Source organism: Raphanus sativus, chromosome 4 (genome assembly GCF_000801105.2).
Source record: "Raphanus sativus cultivar WK10039 chromosome 4, ASM80110v3, whole genome shotgun sequence".
NCBI classification, from domain to species: Eukaryota; Viridiplantae; Streptophyta; class Magnoliopsida; order Brassicales; family Brassicaceae; genus Raphanus; species Raphanus sativus.
In genome coordinates, this window is record NC_079514.1 from 44,943,982 (window position 1) to 44,964,350 (window position 20,369).

The 20,369-nt window shown below is 33.1% G+C and overlaps 3 protein-coding genes and 2 long non-coding RNA genes across 11 annotated transcripts; 3 read left to right on the forward strand and 2 right to left on the reverse strand.

Moving 5' to 3' along the window:
• Positions 1-5,470: 5,470 nt before the first annotated feature.
• Positions 5,471-6,010, forward strand: LOC108837966 (uncharacterized). Its single transcript, XM_018610955.2, has one exon. The coding sequence runs from the start codon at positions 5,471-5,473 to the stop codon at positions 6,008-6,010; it is 540 nt and encodes a 179-aa protein (XP_018466457.2).
• A 642-nt stretch (positions 6,011-6,652) lies between these two features.
• Positions 6,653-8,620, forward strand: LOC130511530 (uncharacterized). 4 transcript variants are annotated; one of them, XR_008945004.1, is made up of 5 exons: positions 6,653-7,077; positions 7,181-7,338; positions 7,668-7,956; positions 8,024-8,306; positions 8,397-8,620. It is a non-coding gene; the product is annotated as an uncharacterized LOC130511530 (long non-coding RNA). The 4 variants fall into 4 exon arrangements; XR_008945005.1 differs by having other exon boundaries at positions 6,657-7,077; positions 7,864-7,956; XR_008945002.1 differs by having other exon boundaries at positions 7,668-8,306.
• A 2,448-nt stretch (positions 8,621-11,068) lies between these two features.
• Positions 11,069-13,145, reverse strand: LOC130510493 (uncharacterized). 4 transcript variants are annotated; one of them, XR_008944151.1, is made up of 6 exons: positions 12,547-13,145; positions 12,324-12,368; positions 12,140-12,238; positions 11,953-12,049; positions 11,534-11,859; positions 11,069-11,373 (listed from the first exon to the last, which is right to left on the reverse strand). XR_008944151.1 is itself a non-coding variant. In XM_057006856.1 (5 exons), the coding sequence occupies exons 1-5, from the start codon at positions 12,728-12,730 to the stop codon at positions 11,856-11,858; spliced, it is 432 nt and encodes a 143-aa protein (XP_056862836.1). In that variant the 5' UTR covers positions 12,731-13,145; the 3' UTR covers positions 11,427-11,855. The 4 variants fall into 4 exon arrangements, 1 of the variants encoding a protein (XP_056862836.1); XR_008944149.1 differs by having other exon boundaries at positions 11,953-12,052; XR_008944150.1 differs by having other exon boundaries at positions 11,069-11,409; positions 11,953-12,052.
• A 117-nt stretch (positions 13,146-13,262) lies between these two features.
• On the reverse strand, positions 13,263-14,584 carry LOC130510954 (uncharacterized). The gene is made up of 2 exons (XR_008944730.1): positions 13,656-14,584; positions 13,263-13,567 (listed from the first exon to the last, which is right to left on the reverse strand). It is a non-coding gene; the product is annotated as an uncharacterized LOC130510954 (long non-coding RNA).
• A 4,267-nt stretch (positions 14,585-18,851) lies between these two features.
• LOC108853139 (cytosolic sulfotransferase 1-like) lies at positions 18,852-19,904 on the forward strand. Its single transcript, XM_018626593.2, has one exon. The coding sequence runs from the start codon at positions 18,852-18,854 to the stop codon at positions 19,836-19,838; it is 987 nt and encodes a 328-aa protein (XP_018482095.1). The 3' UTR covers positions 19,839-19,904.
• The last annotated feature ends 465 nt before the right edge of the window (positions 19,905-20,369 follow it).

Below are 20,369 nucleotides of genomic sequence, written 5' to 3' on the forward strand. Positions count from 1 at the left end.
TCCAGTTTGCCCACTTGATGTAAAAAAATATACAGATTCTAAATTTTATATATAACAACAGATACTTAGATTAAAACTACATGTTTGAGCTCGATATCGAGAGAGATTGAGATCGAGAGATAAGAGTGACGGCCAAATGAAAAAAAATGATTTTTCTCCAATTAAAAACCCTAGACATTTTAATAATTTGGACGGCACATGTCCATCTGGTCTTGTCCATTGGTTTTTGGGCGTATTTGGACGTTGTCCAGTTGGACAACAAAATATTTTGGACGGATTTGGGCATGTCCATATTAGTCCATATTAATTTGGACATGGACGTCCATGGACAGAGTGTCCAGTTGACATCCCTACACATAATCAGTAATGGGATATACAGAGTTTATTTTACCTGAACCGGTTGTAGAGGACTCTGCTTGTAGACCAGTTGTCGAGACGGTGCTATGTTTATCAGGCGTACTTCGTGCATTATAAAGAACATAGTCCTTCATTCTCACTGGTGGTGCCGTTTTTCTCTGTCCTCTTCCCAACATCTCAGTCTCTGTATCTGCAACCTGCAGATCATCAACTGCAGTAGCTCCCGAGTCTACTTCTTCTACCACCGCATCAGTCTCTGTATTCCTCTGTTCCTGTTCATCTCTTTGAACCTCACTCCCCCTCTTTGCGTTTGACTCAAGCAAGGGAAGATCTTCACAATCATCAATTCCCACCGGAACAGGAACTGTCACTCGTTTCTTCACTTTCTCAGTATACGGAAACTTCGACTCGTCAAACACTACATCACGTGAGACCAAGAACTCTTCAGTCTCAAGATCATACACCTTCCATCCTTTCTTGCCGAATGGATAACCAACAAAAACACATCTCCTACTCCGTGGCCCAAATTTATCTTTATCTCTCTGTGTCTTGTGTACAAAGCACAAGCAGCCGAATGTCTTAATCTCTTCATACGCATGACTCTTCCCATACAAGCACTCATATGGTGTTTTGCCTTGAAGAATCTTCGTAGGTGTTCTGTTTATCAAATGGGCAGCTGCTAACACACTCTCTCCCCAAAACTTCACCGGTAGATTGGCTTGAAATAACAGAGACCTCGCAATATTCAAAATGTGACGATGCTTCCTCTCTACTCTTCCATTCTGCTGAGGTGTATTAACGCAAGACGTCTGATGAACAATCCCTTTCTCTTCAAAGTATCTCGTCAAACACATGAACTCATTCCCGTTATCACTCCTAACCGACTTCACCATCTTGCCAAACTGCCGAAATATCAAGGAGATGAAGTTAGGCAAAACTGTCTTGACTTCACTCTTCTCCAGAAGCAAATAAATCCAGACGGCCCTAGAGAAGTCATCCACAATTGTAAGGAAATACACAGCACCACATGAAGAAGACACACGATATGGACCCCAGAGATCGATATGGATTAAATCAAACAAAACCAAACTTTTATTAGAACTTGCAGGAAACACCTCTCTTGTTTGTTTAGATTGGAAACAAATCTCACATCCACTAAACTTATTCGAAACATCTTTAACACCAGAAATAAAAGGCAACATATTCAAAACACCATAAGCAGGATGCCCCAGTCTCCGATGCCACAAACTCTGATCCTCAGAAGCTTTAACTCTATGACCTCTTGCAACCGTTACATCCCGATAAACATAGACACCATTCCTGACTTCACCGGCTCCAATCAGAGTCCTCGTAAAACGGTCCTGCAAAATACACAATGTATCAGTAAACATCGCAAGACAACCTGTCTGTCGAAGTAATTTCGCAACAGACAGTAAGGTACAGTTCAAGTTCGAGAAATATAGCACATTCAACAATGTCAACTTTGCTGATAATTTCAAACTACCACTCTTAGTAGCCATCACATGACTACCATCAGCAAAGCCCACATGACATGGAATAATACTCGTGACATCAGACAGTAAAGTAATGTCTCCTGTGATATGGTGTGAAGCACCCGTATCAATAATTACTTCACCCGTCTGAACCGTACCATTCAGCCTATCTGGTATGGGAGCAGTCTTCTGTCTCTCCAGGAAGCTAGTTAACGACGCCCACTGCTCTTGAGTTAACGTCGGCACTCCACCAGTTTGATTGCTTGCATTAGCAGATGCCGTAGAAGCCTGCACTGCATTTGCTCTAGGAGGACCATTAGGACGGTTACCTCGTCCTCTGCCTCTGCCTCCTCTGGCTCCTGCTTGACTCCGCTCAGTAAACCACTCAGGGAAGCCGATCAACTGCCAACACTCCTTCTTCTCATGCCCTGTCCTTCCGCAATGGCTACACACAACCGAACTTCGGTTCCTAGCAACAGCTGCCATCGTCATCGTTGAATCTTCTCCACCACGATGATCAACCTTAGCTGTAAATCCAACTGGTGTCTCTTTAGGCTCAACACGTGAAGCACTTATCCTCTTCTCTTCTCTCACAACTCGTTGATAGACCGTATTAAGATCAGGCAATGTCTCTATTCCAATAAGCGTAGTACACACGTTACCATAACGAGCCTCATCCAGCCCCATGAGAAATTGATGGACTTTCTCCTCTTCATACTCTCTCGCATACACATCTGACGCTTCACACTTACAAGACGGTATCGGTTTGCAACTCATCAACTCTTCCCACTTCTGAGACAGCTTCCCGAAATACTCCATGACACTCAATCCATCTTGTTTACAAGAAGCTAACTCAGCTTTGAGTTGATGAACTCGGACTGCACTACCCACCGAGAACCTCTTCCTCAACTCAGACCACATCTTACAAGCATCGGATGAGAAAGGTACCGTCGATCGAATGGCTGGAGATATTGACGCCCTGATCCATCCAACGATCATTGAATTTACTGTTCTCCACATCTCTGCCTCATCTGGTTTGTCTTTGTCACAAGGAAGCTTCAACTTTCCATTGATAAAACTAAGCTTTCGCTTGGCTTGCAAGGCATTCTCCAACTCAGATGCCCACTCAGCATAGTTGTCGCCGGTCAACACAACCGGAGATATTGCCGTTCCAGGGTTGTCGGACGGAGCAAGGTAGTAGGGAGACATCCTACCTTCGGCTTCCACGCTCGACTTTACAATTGCTGACTTTTCTCCACTCATGTTCTCTTAATTCTCTCAGAAACAGAAAAAAAAAATCACAGATCTTGCCTTGATGGCTCTGATACTATGTCAATCCGAGAGATACTAGAAAGATAACTTGTTATTTACGTTGAACCTTTACATCATGTATATATACAACAGACTAGAGAGATAACTCCAAACATACTTAGAGCTTATCGTAATCTAACTCAATCTTCTCTATACTTATCTCTACCGTATATTCTCTCTAACAACCCAAGTCGGTCTAGAGCTATCTAGACCCTCCTTAACAGCTAACCAATTAAAACATTCCTATCGACCATTTGACCTATCTGTGTGATGTACTAAAAATTAAAATACAAAAATCATTTTTTTCCAAACCAGGACATCGTTCGTTCGCGCGACTTTTTATTGAAAAAATTCATATCTAAGAATTGACATTGCTGTTTAACTTTTGGTTTGGTTTTGTTTGGTTAATTTGGGTTTGATAAAATTCCAACCAATCACACTCAAACTCGCATCGGTTTAGTGAATTAGTTTGCTTCGGTTTAGTTTGGATCATTTTAATTTGATTTGGTTATAAAATTATACTAGATTTTGACTCGCGCTTCGAAAGCGCGGATATTATTTTTCACTTTTATAAAATATATTATTTGTTTGTAATTATTGAATTTATTTATTTTAATAAAATTTTCTTTATAATAAATTTGACACATAGAATGTCTCTGATAAACTATGTATTTCTCTAGTTTGTTTTATTCGCTCTTCAATCAACATATTTATTTGGCTTGTTGTTAAAATAAATGATTATAGACTTGGATCTCTGCATCTCCGCGGATGTATATTTTAAAAAATATGATGATATTTGTTTTTCATGTAACTATTAGGGTTTGGCAAAATGAATCTGAGGAACAGAACTGATAACAATCCGTAAATATAGTATCAAACCTGAACATAAATTGATTAAATATTCGAATTATTCAAAATTTTGTTAGTTAAATAACCGAATCGGATCCGAACCAAAGTATTCGTGTACCTGAATTTATCTAAAAATAGATTTATATACTTATATATTAATTATTTTTATATTTAACGTATATTAAACATCAAGAATGATACTTTTAAATTGGTATATTAAACATCATATAAATAATTACATATATTATATTTTAAAAACTTAATATGAAATATAAAAAACCATAATTTGAGTTGGTATTTCAAATTGGGCTTTGTATTGTATTTTTATTATATATATTGACAACATTCTTTTATAATGGACTTAATGACTTAATCCTATTAATTTTTCTGTTTAATACTACTATCTTTGTTTCCAAACAAAATTAATTTTTTTTAAAAGACTACAATCCATGTTTCCAAACACACCATTTTTTAAAAAACTCTTATCCAAGTATCCAAACACACCGAAATTGTACTTCGGCTTTAATAAGATAGATGCTAGTAGTTCGTTCACTTAAAAAGAAGGAAAAACAAAACAATACAAAAGCTTTGAATGTGATTTGTTGGGTTGTAGGAGGTGGTTTTAACTTTAATTTTTACCTACAACCTCTAAAATCACCAATTATGTTTTATATTGGTTTTTAAAGCTACATCAAAAATGTAGAGAAAATGACTGTAACTACCTTATTTTCTAAAGCTCTATTTTTTTGCTGTAGGAAATATATTGCTGTAGCAATAAATTTTAAATCTACATCACTTAAAGTTAAATCAAAAAATTCTACAACCTAAATCCTATATTAAATTTTCTCTAGGTACAACCAAACCAATCACTCCCTGTCTTGGTTTATAAAATTTGTTCCAACTAAAAATTCACATTAAAACCAAAAATATCAAACTTATTTCAAAAGCATAAGAGATATGAATACCAAACGCTAAATTTTTTTTTTTGGTAAAATGTTAAGATTTATACAATTTTTTTTTAAAAAAATTACAATATTGCAGCAGCAACTTATTACAGCAAACTAGAAACCACAACAACCCTTAAAACAAGAACAGAAACAAGAACAGACAAGAACAGAAACAGAAAAGAACCTCAAGGAGGTCTGGTACAAGAGAAATAAAATTGCAGAAGAGAGTGAGTTGAGGATGACGTAGCCGGGATGGAGAGCAAACGATCTCTGATGAGTCTGTCTAGGGAGGCGCGAAGGACTTCCGGGGTTGAGACTGATGAGGTAAAAATTCTTGCATTTCTCTCCCTCCATAGGAGATATATTGTTGATTGCAAGAGGAGTTTGAGCAGAGAAGTAGCTTGAGGACGGACTCATACCTAAAGATTATAACAACACCATCATCGCACTCATACCTAAAGTTCCTGAAGGCTGTAGAATGGGGAATTCCGACCTATCAGCTGCTGTAACCTAATGTATAAGATCATCACAAAGATAATATCAAAGAAGTTAAAGCGGGTTCTGCTAGAATGCATCAGTCCGAATCAAGCTGCATTCTTAAAAGGTAGAAGCTTGGGTGAAAATGTTTTGCTGTCCACAGAGCTTATAAGGGATTATCAAAAGGCTACTTGTCAAAGAAGCTCCATGCTCAAGGTTGATATACGAAAGGCATTTGATACGGTCACTTGGGACTTTGTTCTTAAGGTTCTTGAAGCGCAGGGGTTTCTTCCTCTATTCAGAACCTGGATACGTGAGTGTATATCAACGCCTAGATTCTCGGTTGCATTTAATGGAGAACTGGCTGGTTTTTTCAGGGGCAAAAAAGGGCTAAGGCAAGAAGACTCTATCTCTCCATATCTTTTCATTATGGTTATGGAAGTGTTGTCTAAACTTCTGGAGAGAGCTGCTGAAAATAGGCAATTTCGTCTACACCCGAAATGCGAAGATCCGAGACTCACTCATAGACAGGAGTCCTTACCAAACGTTAATTTGTCTCGTCATATGGAACATTAGGGTTAGAAGTCAAAAATATATAAATTATACTCCCTCCGTTCCTAAATATAAGATGTTTTAGATAAAACACGTTTATTAAGAAAATCATTTTTTATCTAAAAACTATTATTAAAGTTATAAATTAAAAACTATCTTACCAACTATAAAATAGAACTATTAAATTTGATTAGTTACACAGTTTTTGATAAAGTTAAAGTTACCTAGAAATATGAGAACATCTTACATATTGAAACAAAAAAATTATTCTAAACATCTTATATTTAGGAACAGAGGAAGTATTACTTTTTATCATTTTGAGAAATTTTGAAAACGTGGTAGTTACGAATACATGGATTTTAGTTAAAGATTCCACAATGTTCATATTATATAGATAATACTACTAGCTACTAATAGATAAAATAAACACACTAGTTTATCATTTGGATTTCGAGTTAAAGTTGCTTGAAAAAGACTTAGGATGAGAGGGTAAATTAGGGCCGTCTTAATATGTACAAGGGCCCTGGGGCAAACATTTTTTTAAGGCCTTATAGTAAATTAATTTTTTTAGTTGGTAAAAAATTTCTGAAATTGTGAGCATCGAATATGCTTATATTCTCTTTGTAATTTAACTAGAAAAAATTGTGATACAACTTTTTAATCAATACTATTAAAACAGAAGGCCCTTTTTTTAGGTGCCCTCCTGTTTCAACAATATTTACCATTTTTTGCCACTGTATTATTTTTAAGCTATGTTTTTAATTAAAATCAGTATTTTTGTAATTTTTTTTATTCAAACAGAAACACATATGTGATAGCTATGTAATTCTTTTTATTTTCGTAATACATTCAAAGTAATCGAATATACCCTAAATCCCTAATAATACTGAACGACATATTACCTGAAATCCCTAATAATACTAAACGACATCTATTTAGTTTGATTTTGTACCACTTTCAACCGTGGTTTTTCGAAGATTATACAGATGAAGCTTGATACAAATGCTTTGAAACTTCCATTCCTACGATTGGCAAAAATATGCTTGATGATTTTTCTATTCTATCCTCCACTGATCTCCCGAACATCATATGTGAGTTTTATTTCTTTGATGCGATTCTTTTGTGTTCATCCGATAAGCAATATGTGTTGTTGATTTTAGTTTTTTTTTCTGGGTTTCATTTTGATGAGTTTAGTAAGAAGCTGTACAGATTGTGAAGCCTGCGGAAGGAACAACCACACCCGCTTTTTTCTTCTGAGTTGTCATGGTCGCTGCTGATTTTCGGGCTAGGAGAGGAGGCGAATCAATCGAGATGAAGGAGAAGATTGATGTCAATAAGAAGCCAATGACTAGGTATATACTTCTTTGCCCGAATTGAGTTTTATTTTGGAAACCCCAACACTTGATTTTGCTAAGATCCCAATTTCTTTCATTGTATGGTTTTGTTCTTGCTTCCACTGTCTGGGTTTCTTCTTGCGTATTGGGTTCGTATCGTACTTATTCCGATTTCGTTTCAATTACTCTGTTTTATTCTCAGTGAACGGTTATCTTCACCCATCTTTAAAGAGCTCAAAGTTTAAGCTTTTTATGTTTCTGCAATGTCTTTACAGAAAATAGTTTCTTTGTCTTCCCAAATTGATATGCTGATGAATCATTAGTAATGAGTACCTTATTTGTCTCAGATATTTTAAGGAAGCCAAACATTAACCCTGTTGTCTGTTTATTTGACCCTGGAGAAAAGACTTCTGTGGAGGGTCCTGTCACACCTTTTATTCTCCATAATTCTTTTTCTCTGCTTATGTATTTCCAGCTAATAAGTATAAGTGTTCTTGCTTTGAAACTTGGACTTTATTATATGTACTGATGCTTTTTGATCAGCTTAATGAGCAGCGTCAAACTGATTCCTGAGCAGCGTCGAACTGGTGGAAGGGTGATATGGAGAGCAGGAAGCGTGATGGTGGTTTATCATGGGTGTGACTCCTTCTGCGATCTCTAATCAAATTGCCAGACCTGAAGAAACTCTTTTTTTTTGTTCCAGATGTATCTTCAGCTGGCATTAAAGCAACAAAATGCCAAGTAGTCTAAACGCACCTCCGGAAATCAAAGATCCGATTGTCAAGAACCCGATTCGCAAGGAGAGTATGACAGAAGAAGAATCTGAGTTTAACAGTCTATTAAACAGCTTAGGCTCACGTTTTCACGAGTGGTGGGGTACTGGTGTGATTCCGGTGAGCGCTGACTTACTACCTCATACGATTCCCGGTTAAAAAACACATTTCAGGCTTCTTCCTATAAAACTCTCCCTTGCCATTTTGCTCTTGGTAAGATGCTTTCTAATTCCTACTTACATTTTTCTCGGAGGGTTCTGTTTCGTGTGCCAAAATTTTTGACTTGAAATATGCACTTTACAGGTAGGAACAGGAATCACTAAGAATTGGCAACGCTATACTTAAGCCCTGGGAGAAAAGTTTGATTGCAAAGATTGCCGTGAAGCGAGGTATCCAGAATTCAAATAACAAACTGATGGCGGATGAGATATTAGTGTTTGTACATAATTCTCTTTCTCTGCTTATGTATTTCCAGCTTAGAAATAAAAGGGAAAACAGAATTTAATATAAAAAATAAGTCAATGTTTATATACCTTTGTATTTTTATATGTGGCCAAGAGAACGTACCCACACTGAAAAAAATAATATATAAAGCATGTATATATTTTAATTTTTAATTAAAATTTCTGACAAAAATAATTAAATCCATATTTTGAAATGGGTGTAAAAATCAATATTATTAAGGTAGAATCACAAAATTGGATCCAACTGGTGTCTAAAATTGGTTACAACCTTATATTATTTAAAATAAATAGATAATTATTGTGAAATTTGAAAATTCCTTTTAAACTATTTTAAATTTTTTATTTTGAATTTTAAATATTTATTTATTTATTAAAATATTAAACTAACAAAATTCAAAATAAATAAATATATAGATAAATAAGTATATTTATTATTTAAAAAATGATATCAGTCTTAATATTTTGTTTATACACTCCATAATTAAAAATAAGTCTAAATCAATTATTTATCAAATATAAAATACATATATATATATATATATATATATATATATATATATAATTAAGCTTCAGGATATAAATCGAGAATCAAAGTCTAACAGAAACAGAACCGAATCAATTTAACAAAATATCTGAATGGTTCTTACATCTCTAAAATAGAAAAACTAAAATCAAACCAAGAATCAAATGGGTATCCGAATATCTCAAACACATTTTATATATCTAAAAATATTAATTATATTTAGTTTTAAAGTTATCAAATAGTCTAAAAATATTATTTATAAATCGAACTGCCCAAAAACTAGGTTACTCTATTATTTTTTATCTGTAATATTTAAAAGTATCCTAATTTCTTGATAGAACTGAATCACTTGAATATACTAGAGGCATAGCCCCCGCGCAAGCGCGGGGCCGGATACGTTATCGATACGTGTTTCGTTTTTTATATGGGATTTTGTTGTTTGTTTTTTTTTAAATTTTGTATTCCTATGTTATCTATGAGTGTGTAAATGAAATTTGGAGGTTACACAGTTTAAGTAGGTTAAATACAAAATGACCAACTAATTCATATGTCTTGTTATTTGCATATCTTATCTTTGTAATTATTGGAACAAATATTACTGTTATTGCGTTTTCATGTTTATAAACTGAGGTTTCGAAGGTTGGTAGTGATTAGTAAGATAGTTATTAGTATGTTTATCAAATAGTGTAAGGAAAAAGATATGAAAGTTTGAATTTTAAATTTGAAAATTTATATGAATAGTGAAAAATTAATTTTTCTTATTCTAGGGTAACATATTTCTAAGAATGATGTTTTGATGAAATTTGGAACCAATTAAGTTAGCTACATTTAAAATTATACAACGACAAATAAAGTTTTGACAACAAAAGAGTTTTGATTTTTTTTTGTTACTCTTATAAATAATCAACAACTGTTTGTAGTTATTAAATTATTATGGGATTTGGTCATCTTACCAAAAAAAGCCTGAAAAAAATATACCAAGAAACAGAATTTTGTATACTTTATGGGTCAATGTAATATTTTAATTAAAACTTGTTTTTAAATGTTCGGATTCGCCCTACGCGCATGTAACAAATAAACGAAATCATAAAAGTATATTTTAAGTTTTAATTTATTTTCAGTTTCTTTTAATTATAAATTTCACTATTTTATTACAAATTTTACTATTTTTATAGAAATTATATATTTTTGCTATATTAACAATTCATAAAAATCATAACTATTTTACTTTATTCTCAATATTTGTATTTATTGAATTTAATAGATTTTTCTTAAATTTTATAATTTAGAAAAATGGCCAATTTATTATTTAAAATAAGGCAAGTGGCATAATAATTTGATATTAACTCAATGCAACTCTTTCTCAGAATTATGCTGCGAACAAAATCAAACAGGAATTAACGAAGATTGTTCCAATGATCATAAGCTCAATTCAGAGCGCAAGATAAAAGTTCAAAGACAAACGTCAAACAGAAACCGATTACAGTGAACGATGAGAGGAGGAGCGTGAAGGAAAAATCAATTTCTGTATCCAGACACCATTAAAATCGACAAACCAGAAGCTCATTTCGCTATATCAAGTTTACACCGATCCGAAGATTGCAAGCCACCATTGCAAATTATATGAAAATTTTCATATTAAACAACCTGTTCTTGGGAAGATACTTAGGGTTCAAAATTGACGTGCGGGATGTGATGTAATTTTTATTGCTGTCTTTGGTTCACATGGTTAACTGATTTTTTTTTTTTAATTTGTTTGGTATCATCTGGAACAGATTTTTTGGATGTTATATTCAGCCGCTTGAAGTGTAGTAAATGCCTTAAGAGCGTTGTAGGATTATAATTTGTTATGGATTATACTGGATGTTTCTTTGGTTTGATGTTTATTAATTTTTTGGGCTAGTCTGCGTTGTTGAAGTTTTGTTACAGGCATTTTTTGTCTAAAATGTGTGGTTAATTAACCAAAAGCGGGAGTGTGGAAAAGACAATTATGTTGAAAAGTTGGTTCTGTTTTATTATAGTTTTAGACTTTTAATAAACCATACCAAACTACATAAGAGAAAATATTTTGAAATAAAAACAACGTTAATACATAATCTATAATATAATGCCTGGAAGATGCGTGCTTGGTATTGGCTAGGCGAAGAAGCAAATCATGATCACCGAACCTGACATTCTTCAGGAACAGGATATTAGCACATCTAGACTGGTTGAATCACTGAACCGGATTTTCAGAAGTGAGTCTGAAAGCCTGAAGTTCTGGCTGCACCGGTGAACCAGTCTGGAGACGGTCCTACCGAATGTGAAAAGAGATCTTTATCAAAGAGCACTATGAAAAAACAAAAATAGGTTCAATGAAGATCTAATTCTATATAAAAGTTTCATCCTTATGAAGATCATTACCGGAATTATAAAAAATACTATGAGCATGAGAAAAAAAAGGTTCAACTCACCAAGAATCAGCTTCCCAGAATCAGAGTAATTGCACATGGATAGTGGATGAGCAGTGACCAGTCTTCAAACCACCAAGAAAAACAGATGAAGTTGCCATGATTGGGGATTTTTTTTGTTTTCTTGAGCAAAGACTCTATTCCATTCAGAGTCTTTGCTATCCACCTTGACCATCTTTGTCTCATATGTTTCTTCTTCCTCAAGCTTCCATTCTCTTAATTGCTCTGCTCGTCCTACGAACTGGAACCTATCACAGTATCCTCAAGTGTCTCGCATTTGTCGGTCATCAACATTCCAGGCTTCACTATGCTTCTTACATATTTTCTACCTGAAAAATTAGCAAATAAATAAATAAATAAAAAATGCGAGACAAAAAAAAACAATAATCTATGGTCATTTGATCTGTTAAAAGAAAGTCAACCTGGCGATGAACTTCGGCAGCCTGGCGTACAGAGTTGTATATAGGCTTCTCCAAACGCTCCAACTCTCTCTTCTCTTCAGATGTTGTTCTCCACAAACTGCTACATCGCTCAGATCAATACCATAGTGTCATGACAACAAAAAGACTCTTAACAGATGAAAAAAGACAAAAGCTATATGAAACTTACTCATCCTTGTACTGTTGGATTTCACCTTCAGGAAACTCTCCAGATGGAAAAAGCTTAACGACAGGGATTGTAGGTGGATCAGTCTGTTGAGGCTTCTTCCTGCAAACATAACCGAAACCATCACTAAAGCAAACACCAAACCAAGTAAACTGAAAGAAAAAGACAAAACAAAACAATGTCTTACTTGCTTTTACTCTTTTTTTCTTCTTCTTCTTCGTTGATGTCTCACCTTAAAACAACAAAAGAAACATGCAATATATTAATCAACCTAAGAACAATGAATCAATCTGAAACAAAGAGATATCTAACGGATCCTTTTTTATCCTAATGGGTACATGAAACAGAGTCAGCAAAAAAAAGCTCAAAACTACATGATCAAAACAGAACACAAAGAGTAAAGTATTCACCTTTGCTTCCATCTTCTTCTGCGTCTTCTTCGTTCTCTTCTACTGCATCCTCTGTAATCTCAAGCTTCTTCGAAAGCTCCGACTCTAATTGTTCCTCCTCTTTCCCTTTGGAGGAGGAGGAGGACTCAGCGCCACCATTCTCCATAACGGGAGCAACAACGACTTCAGGGCTTTCGCTCGCCATCTTTAATCGATTCGTCGTACAACGAATAAGAGGATCGGAGAAAGCTTATTGTATTCGAAGAGCCCTTTTTATAGTTGAAGAAACCGCCTTGGAATTGGATGATATCATTGTATGAGACGTCGTGCTTGATTCTCGTCGGTGGAGTTAAGACATCTCTTAAAGCCAATGAATGAAGACAACTCATAACGTCTGGGGTTAAGTACCAAATACGAAACGATGGCTGCTTGATCTCGAGGACGATTTGGATGCTCGATTTGATCACAATTGTTGCTAGAGCTCATTCATCGCAGAGAACGGCTAACCCTAATTCCTGAAGAAGAAAGTTCAAAATGGACACATAAAAAGTCAAAACATCATGAAGCCCAAGCCCATACGCAAAGCCCGCAATAGTTAGAAACATCAGTTAAATAAAACTGTGCGTTTTAGTGAAAAGGACACGTGTCTTCTATATGGGGAGTGAACTCCGGCATTATATTATAGATTTTATTCAAAAAATTAAATTTATCCTATTTATCCGTTATTTTATCCAAAATGAATTTTAACTGAACTATTTAAAATTAGCCAAAAGTGGGAGCCGAACTCAAATGTTAATTATCAACAAGATCAAACTCGACCAAAGCAAATCTCTGAAACTAAAACGCACACACACACAAACTGAAAAATGAAAAATCCAAGGTAACAAACAGAAATATATTTTTTCTTTATTTAAAATTTTCAAAATACCTGTCTTCCTCTTAAGGAATTCATTTGTTTGACGTTTTGGATTGCTATAACTGATTATCAAACTCCTCCTGCAATTCGATCACCATTCTCTCTTCATCCGCCAAGAATAACCACCTATTAAAAGACATATAAAGTTTAGGCAAACAAAACAAAGACTGAAGAAGAATAATAAAAAAACCATGGATTGGATTAAGTTGTATACTTTTTGAGATTGGGCGGAGTATGTTGAACCAACGGAGACGGCATGATTTCCCGGTGCGTTGAAGAAGACCTTTGGATTGAATTGAGCTCCACTCACGCGGACCGTATCTTTGATGAACACTTCGTCTTCTTCGGCTTTCCATGGCCCTTTCTTTATCAATTCTTCTTTGCCGCGTCCATGTATTTTTGTTTTAAATCGGTCTCTGTTTGGTAAATCGTGATGTTTTGTCTCAAATATCTAACCTGAAATAATAATTAGGAAACAAGAATATTTAACAAACAGATTTAATTTCTACTAAAATATTAAACAAAAAAGCTCTAACCGGTGATATAAGGAATCAAAAAGAATGACCAATTCCTATGCGTTCCTTAAAAATTACATCATTTATGAATAATGGTAATGACCAATTCCTATCTATTCCTTAAAAATTACACCATTTATGAAGAATTTTTGTTATGTGTAACAAAAACAAAAGTAATAAATTTTTCTTTTCATTTCTTTTATTTTGTTCCTGCAATTTTTTTCCTACTCATTCATATTCCTATTTTAATGGTCACCAGTTAAAGCCAAAGACAAATGAATACGCAGTTGACATATGAATTCGTAAAAGAACAAAGATAGAAAAGAGAACATGTTCATATTGGAGAGCAACGAATCCGCGGTGTCCTCCGGTTTTGGTCGCTGAATCGGCATAGATCGTAGAAGACTTTTTTTTTATGAACAACGATCGGAATCGACTTTGGTTTGTGTTACATAGAATATAACTTATGGGATTTTTTTAATATAACTCATGGGCTTAAGACTCATTTTGCTTAAACCCAATATTAAAAAAACAATTCATCAAACCCCATTGTAAACTAAGGTTTTTATTTTCAAGTATAATTTAAATATTGACTATGTTTATTAAAAAATTTAGTTTATTTATATTATTATTTAAATATCTCATATTCATCAACCTCTTTTTTCATCTATAATATTATTTAATTATCTCATATGAATATATATATATATGTAAATTAAAGAAGATATTATTATTAAATTTTTTACATAATAAAAATTTACCAAAGCAAAGTTTTCAATTTTTTTAACATCTTATAATTAAGTTTTAGATCTAAACATAAGTAAAAATACAAACTTATCATAAATAACCAAAGAGAATAAGTTTTTTGAAATACAAATATAAAACTTTAAAATAACTTATTCTCTAATCAAATGATTTTTTTTTCAACCATTCACAATACTAACATTTTGTATATATGAAAACCAATATAAACCTAAAAAACAACTTCTAACATAAATCATTAAAACACTTGATATACATTTTATGTTGAAACACATAATATATACAAACATAAATTTGCCAAAGAAACATATCCGCCATTGTCACTTTCTCAAAACATAAATTAAAATCTCAACTATTTAACTCGGTATATTATCAAAACATGAGTTACAATCTAAAACGTGTAACTCGAATTAGTATTACGCATCGTTATAATAGTATAGATTATACTTCAAAACCAAATTATACAATGTTTGATGTTTAAACTTTACAGGAAACAAATCCCGTCCGTCCAAAGGAAACATACCCGCCCTCTTAACGGTTGCTTGCCACGCAATCTGTCGGTAAGATTATACGTTATCGTAGTTGATATATATATATGTTGGACCAAACCAAATTTATTAACGACAATCGATCTCAATCCAGATATTCATGCCTAAACACACTTATGAAAAATTGAATAAAAGCATAAATTTAGAACAAAACGATTATCCCGCCCTTTATCCCGCCCTCTAAAGGGCGGGTCAAAATCTAGTACTGTTTAAATCTAAATCAGAAATGCCAATGATAATAATTAGGGCCCCTAGTATTATAGGATTTGAACCGGACCCGGGACAGTCGCACCGCCACCCTCCCTATTGAGCCGACACCGTAAATATTACGTTTCATGGAGGCCAAAGAATTCCTTCTTCTTGATAATGAGCCATCTTGGAGCTTCAAAGTTGTTCCTTCGTCAACAAGGGTTCGTACAACCTTCATTTCCCAGTTCCTCTATGCGCTTTTGGTTTGCAAGGTTCGGTCTCTTTTTTCTTTGAAATTTGTTAGAAGAAATATGGATCTATACATCTATGACATACATTCATTTTAGTAATAGATGTTTTAATTTTTGTTAGTTTTGAAAACAAAAAGTGCACGTAAAATAACTTTTGTTTTTTTTTTGCATCCGCTTCTAGTGTTTCAAAACGTAAGACCGAATCTATAAACTGACATTCGAGTTATGTAAAACTCCATCTGGTTGATTTAAATATAGAATATTGTTTGGTTTGGGTTGATTTTTATTTGATTCGGGGTTTTTTTTGCCCTACTAATCCACACAATCTTGATACTTTTTCTCATAGCTTAGCCTAGTATGTTTCTCATTACCTGAAAATTAATTTTAAAAATTGGTGTGACAATTCCATAGTTTTTTTGTGAAGAAGCGCTTGACTATTCCATAGTTTTATTTTTGACAATTCCATAGTTGTTGCTCATTTTGAGTTATTCTGTGGACCAGGTGGGTTTTTCATATGTTGTTTTCGAAATTCTATATATAGCCTTTTATCCATTAATTTATCTTGAAGTGTTCACTATAATTTGAGTAATTGCGTGAATATCCAAAAGATTCGAAATTCTATATAGAGCCTTTTATCCATTGAAATGTTCACTATATTTTTGAGTAAAGATCCAAAAGAACAAAAATAAATCATTGTCAAAGTATACTTTTTGGTTTTTAATAAAAAAACTAATTAAATAGGTAGATGCAATTATTGATATAAACCTCTTGACAAAAAAATATTGATGCAAACTTTAATGAATGGAATCTTGTAACTTTAGATTTCAGATTAAAAAATCAATTCACAAATAGTAATATATATAGATAAAATTATATAGTAATTCATTTATTTAATTTTCTTTAACATTTTATCATTATTTTATTATTTTAATAATTTACTACTATTATTTTAATTTTAGTTGAATGATATTGGATCCTGTGGGTACCTGACGGATCTAAATTCAAAAATATATTCTTTATGAGTTAAATCTGGATTCCATCCGTGGCTATCCTAGTATGGCTCTGATGTTTTGGCTAGTAGTAAAGTTTATAAGAATTATTTACTATATACTATTTGAGAAGAAGTTAAAAAATATACTATTTAAGAAACATTATAATATTTAAATAATGATATTTGTTATCAATAGAATGACTTTTGGGATTTTTAGAAAAGTAAATTGATCCACTTAAAAATATATTATACTTTTCATTAAATTAAACAAATAATAAATGATATATAACAACTATTTTTCTTTAAATAAAAGTTACGAAATTATCTTATATGATTAAAATACATGTCAATTAATGATTTTGAATTATAAAGAGTCATTAACAATTTTTGTATCCTCTATCATTTTTTTAGTTTTATATTATTAAAACAAATTAAACAAATTAACCATATAACAACAATTTAAATTTTTGGTATATTTTAAAATTTTAAAAAAGTTATAAATTAATAAAACTGTCAAATTTCACATTAAAAATTTGTAATCAAAGGTTTCATTTGTTTGCCAAAAGATACATATGATCATAAAACTATATGAGTAAGAAATATTTTTTAACAGATAATCAGAATAAAATATATATTTATTTAATATAGTTTAATTAAATTGTATATCATATCCTAAAAAAATATATTTAAATTTCAAAACTTGTATTAAGGAAGTATTGAGAATTGAGTATTTTAATGTCAAAATTTACATTGAATTTTTAAAAACGATTTTAAATTACTTAAACTATTAAAAAATTCTATATTAATTTTTTATCAATGATTTAAGGTTTTGTTATAAGAAAGATACACATGATCATAAAATAATATGAGTAGGAAGCCTCATTTAATATATAATCATATTAAAATATATTATATATCTATGTTTATACTATTTAAATTTAATTGTATATCATATTAAATAGGTAAAAGTGATTATTTGAATTTGTTTATTATAAAATAATTGTAAATAAATAAAATAATAGTTTTGATTTATGTGTTTACACTAATTAAGTTATATATGTAATAATTATTGGCTTCTCAATTATTTCATATATATTTATTATTTTATTATTTGGTAAATAAATGAAATATGTAAAACTATGTACTCCTGTACCATTTTAAGTAATGTTTAAGGTTTTTACATAAAGATTAAGAATATACAAATTTCTATGTGATTTATCTTGGTTACATAAAATTGCATTAAATAAAACCAGTTTAACAAATAAGAAAAACATGTAGTATTTTGTAATTGGTTGCAAATTTTAATTGATATTAAATTTTATTTTGAAATGTGAGAACATCATTTATTATGAAACAAAATAAAAATGCTTAAACACCAATTAAAATGGTAGGGAGGGAGTATAATAATGGTTATCATACGCAAGCACGCATCGTAATCTAGTATATATATATTTAAATAAGGAACAATACTTAGGTTCACCCCTGAGGTGAACTTCTTAAATTCACCTCACTTCTATTAACCAATTAAATCTCCACGTAGGATTAATGATAAAAAAATATCAAATACATTTTTAAAAATTCAAAAAATCTTTTAAATGTCAATTTTAACAAAATTAATACCGTAAAATAAACTCTAAATCCAAACCGTAACCCTAAACCCAAACCATATACCCTCAAGGGTTTGTGTTTAGGGTTTAGAGCTTAGTTTTAGGGTATAGAATTTGATTTTAGGGTATAGGGTTTGGGTTTAGTGTATGGGTTTAGGATATATAATTTTATTTTAGGATATAGAATCTAGAATTTAGGGTATAGGGTTTGGGTTTAGGGCTTAGGATTTGGGTTTAGGGTATAGAGTTTAGGTTTAGGGTTACGGTTTGGATTTAGAATTTAGTTTACGGTATTAATTTTGTTAAAATTGACATTTAAAAAAAATTTTGGCTTTTAAAAAATGTATTTAATATTTTTTGTCGTTAATCCTACGTGGCGATTTGATAGGTTAATAAAGGTGAGGTGAATTTAAGAAGTTCACTCAGGAGTGAACCTAAGTATTTTTCTTAAATAAGCAGTGATCCACCTCCCAAAGCATCCAGCTATAAATTGTGATCTTTGCATTTGGAGAAAATCAGAATTTTATCACCACAAAACTCACTAAAAATGAATGAGAAGGAGCTCCCCGAGCAGTTGAGAGATGATAACTTAAGCGAAGAAACCAAGACATTAATCTCTTCGCTTCCTTCGACCAAAGATTTTATAGGGAAGCTCTACAACTACCAAGGATGTTGGTACTATCCCAACACCCTCCAAGGTGTCCTGAACTTCCAGAAAGGTTTCAAGCCTCAAGAAACCGACATAATCATCGCTTCTTACCCTAAATCTGGCACCACTTGGCTCAAAGCTCTCACTGTCGCTCTCCTTGAGAGATTGAAGGACATTTCTTCTTCTGATGCGCTTCACCCTCTGCAATCAGATAATCCTCATGGCATAGTACCCTTCTTGGAGTTCGGTTTGTATCTCAAAAGCTCAACACCTGACCTGACCAAGTTCTCATCTCCCAGGCTGTTCTCGACACACATGCCGTTACATACGCTTCAAATACCCTTCGAGGACTCTCCATGCAAGATCGTATACGTGTGCAGGGACGTGAAGGACGTGTTGGTATCGCAATGGTATTTCAGGTGCGCTTATCTTCAAAAAGAATTAGACAAAAGGCTTCTAGAGTCTTTATTTGAGTCGTTATGCAATGGAGTTGGCTATTTTGGACCCTTTTGGGAACATGTACTAAGCTATTGGAGAGGTAGCTTGGAATATCCCAAGCATGTCCTCTTCATGAGGTACGAGGAAATGAAGTCAGATCCTGCTGTTCAGGTTAAGAGACTTGCAGAGTTCTTGGGTTGTCCATTCACCGAGGAGGAAGAAGAAGAAGAGAGCGGATCTGTGGACAAGATCTTGGAACTTTGTTCTCTGCGTAGTCTGAGCAGTATGGAGATCAACAAGACTGGAAGTAAGTACGATGTGCATCATTCTAATTATTTCCGCAAAGGAGAAGTGGGCGACTCCAAGAATCATCTGACTCATGAGATGGAAAATAAAATCAACATGATCATCGAGGAAAAATACAAAGGCTCCGGTTTTAAATACTGAATGATGTGTAATTTGTGCTTTCCTTCAATGGATATATATCAACTTTAAAAAATAAAATCATTAATGATGTCGGATTTGTATTTTTTGGAGATTGGCCTTTGGTTTGGGCTAGTCTAGTTTTAAGCAGTGAATTGGTGTTCTTTATCTTATGTTCAGAGTGTTTAGTTCTTATAGTTTGTTGTAGTTGTTGTCTCCGGAAGTATTCCGGCTTGTCTCCCTAGTGTAGTGCTATTATCTCAGGAGACGGTTTGTCCGGCTTGTGGCTGAGGCCATTGGTTTTGTCTCCTGTGATATTTTGGCTACTCCTTAAATGGAATAGATAAAACAGCATATGTTTAAAAGAATGTTAACACCAAACTCCCATGACACACAAAGCTGTTCATAGCTTAACGCTGAACGTGCAGAAGATATCTAATGACATTGATCCAGAGTTTTTTTTTTTTTTTGATCCAGAGTTCTTCAAAGAAGGTCTTGCTAAGTTTAGAGAAAATGAATCCAAATAATCTGTAAGTTGATGCGAAACGTGAGTCC

What these genes read in the sequence shown, in the direction of transcription:
- LOC108837966 (XM_018610955.2), top strand. Translation starts at nt 5,471, where the DNA reads ATGTATAAGATCATCACAAAGATAATATCAAAGAAGTTAAAGCGGGTT.
- LOC130510493 (XM_057006856.1), bottom strand. Translation starts at nt 12,730, where the DNA reads ATGGCGAGCGAAAGCCCTGAAGTCGTTGTTGCTCCCGTTATGGAGAAT. An exon ending in AGAAGAAGATGGAAGCAAAG is followed by an intron (nt 12,369 to 12,546) that starts GTGAATACTTTA and finishes TGTTGTTTTAAG; the next exon opens with GTGAGACATCAACGAAGAAG. An exon ending in ATCCAACAGTACAAGGATGA is followed by an intron (nt 12,053 to 12,139) that starts GTAAGTTTCATA and finishes TGAGCGATGTAG; the next exon opens with CAGTTTGTGGAGAACAACAT.
- LOC108853139 (XM_018626593.2), top strand. Translation starts at nt 18,852, where the DNA reads ATGAATGAGAAGGAGCTCCCCGAGCAGTTGAGAGATGATAACTTAAGC.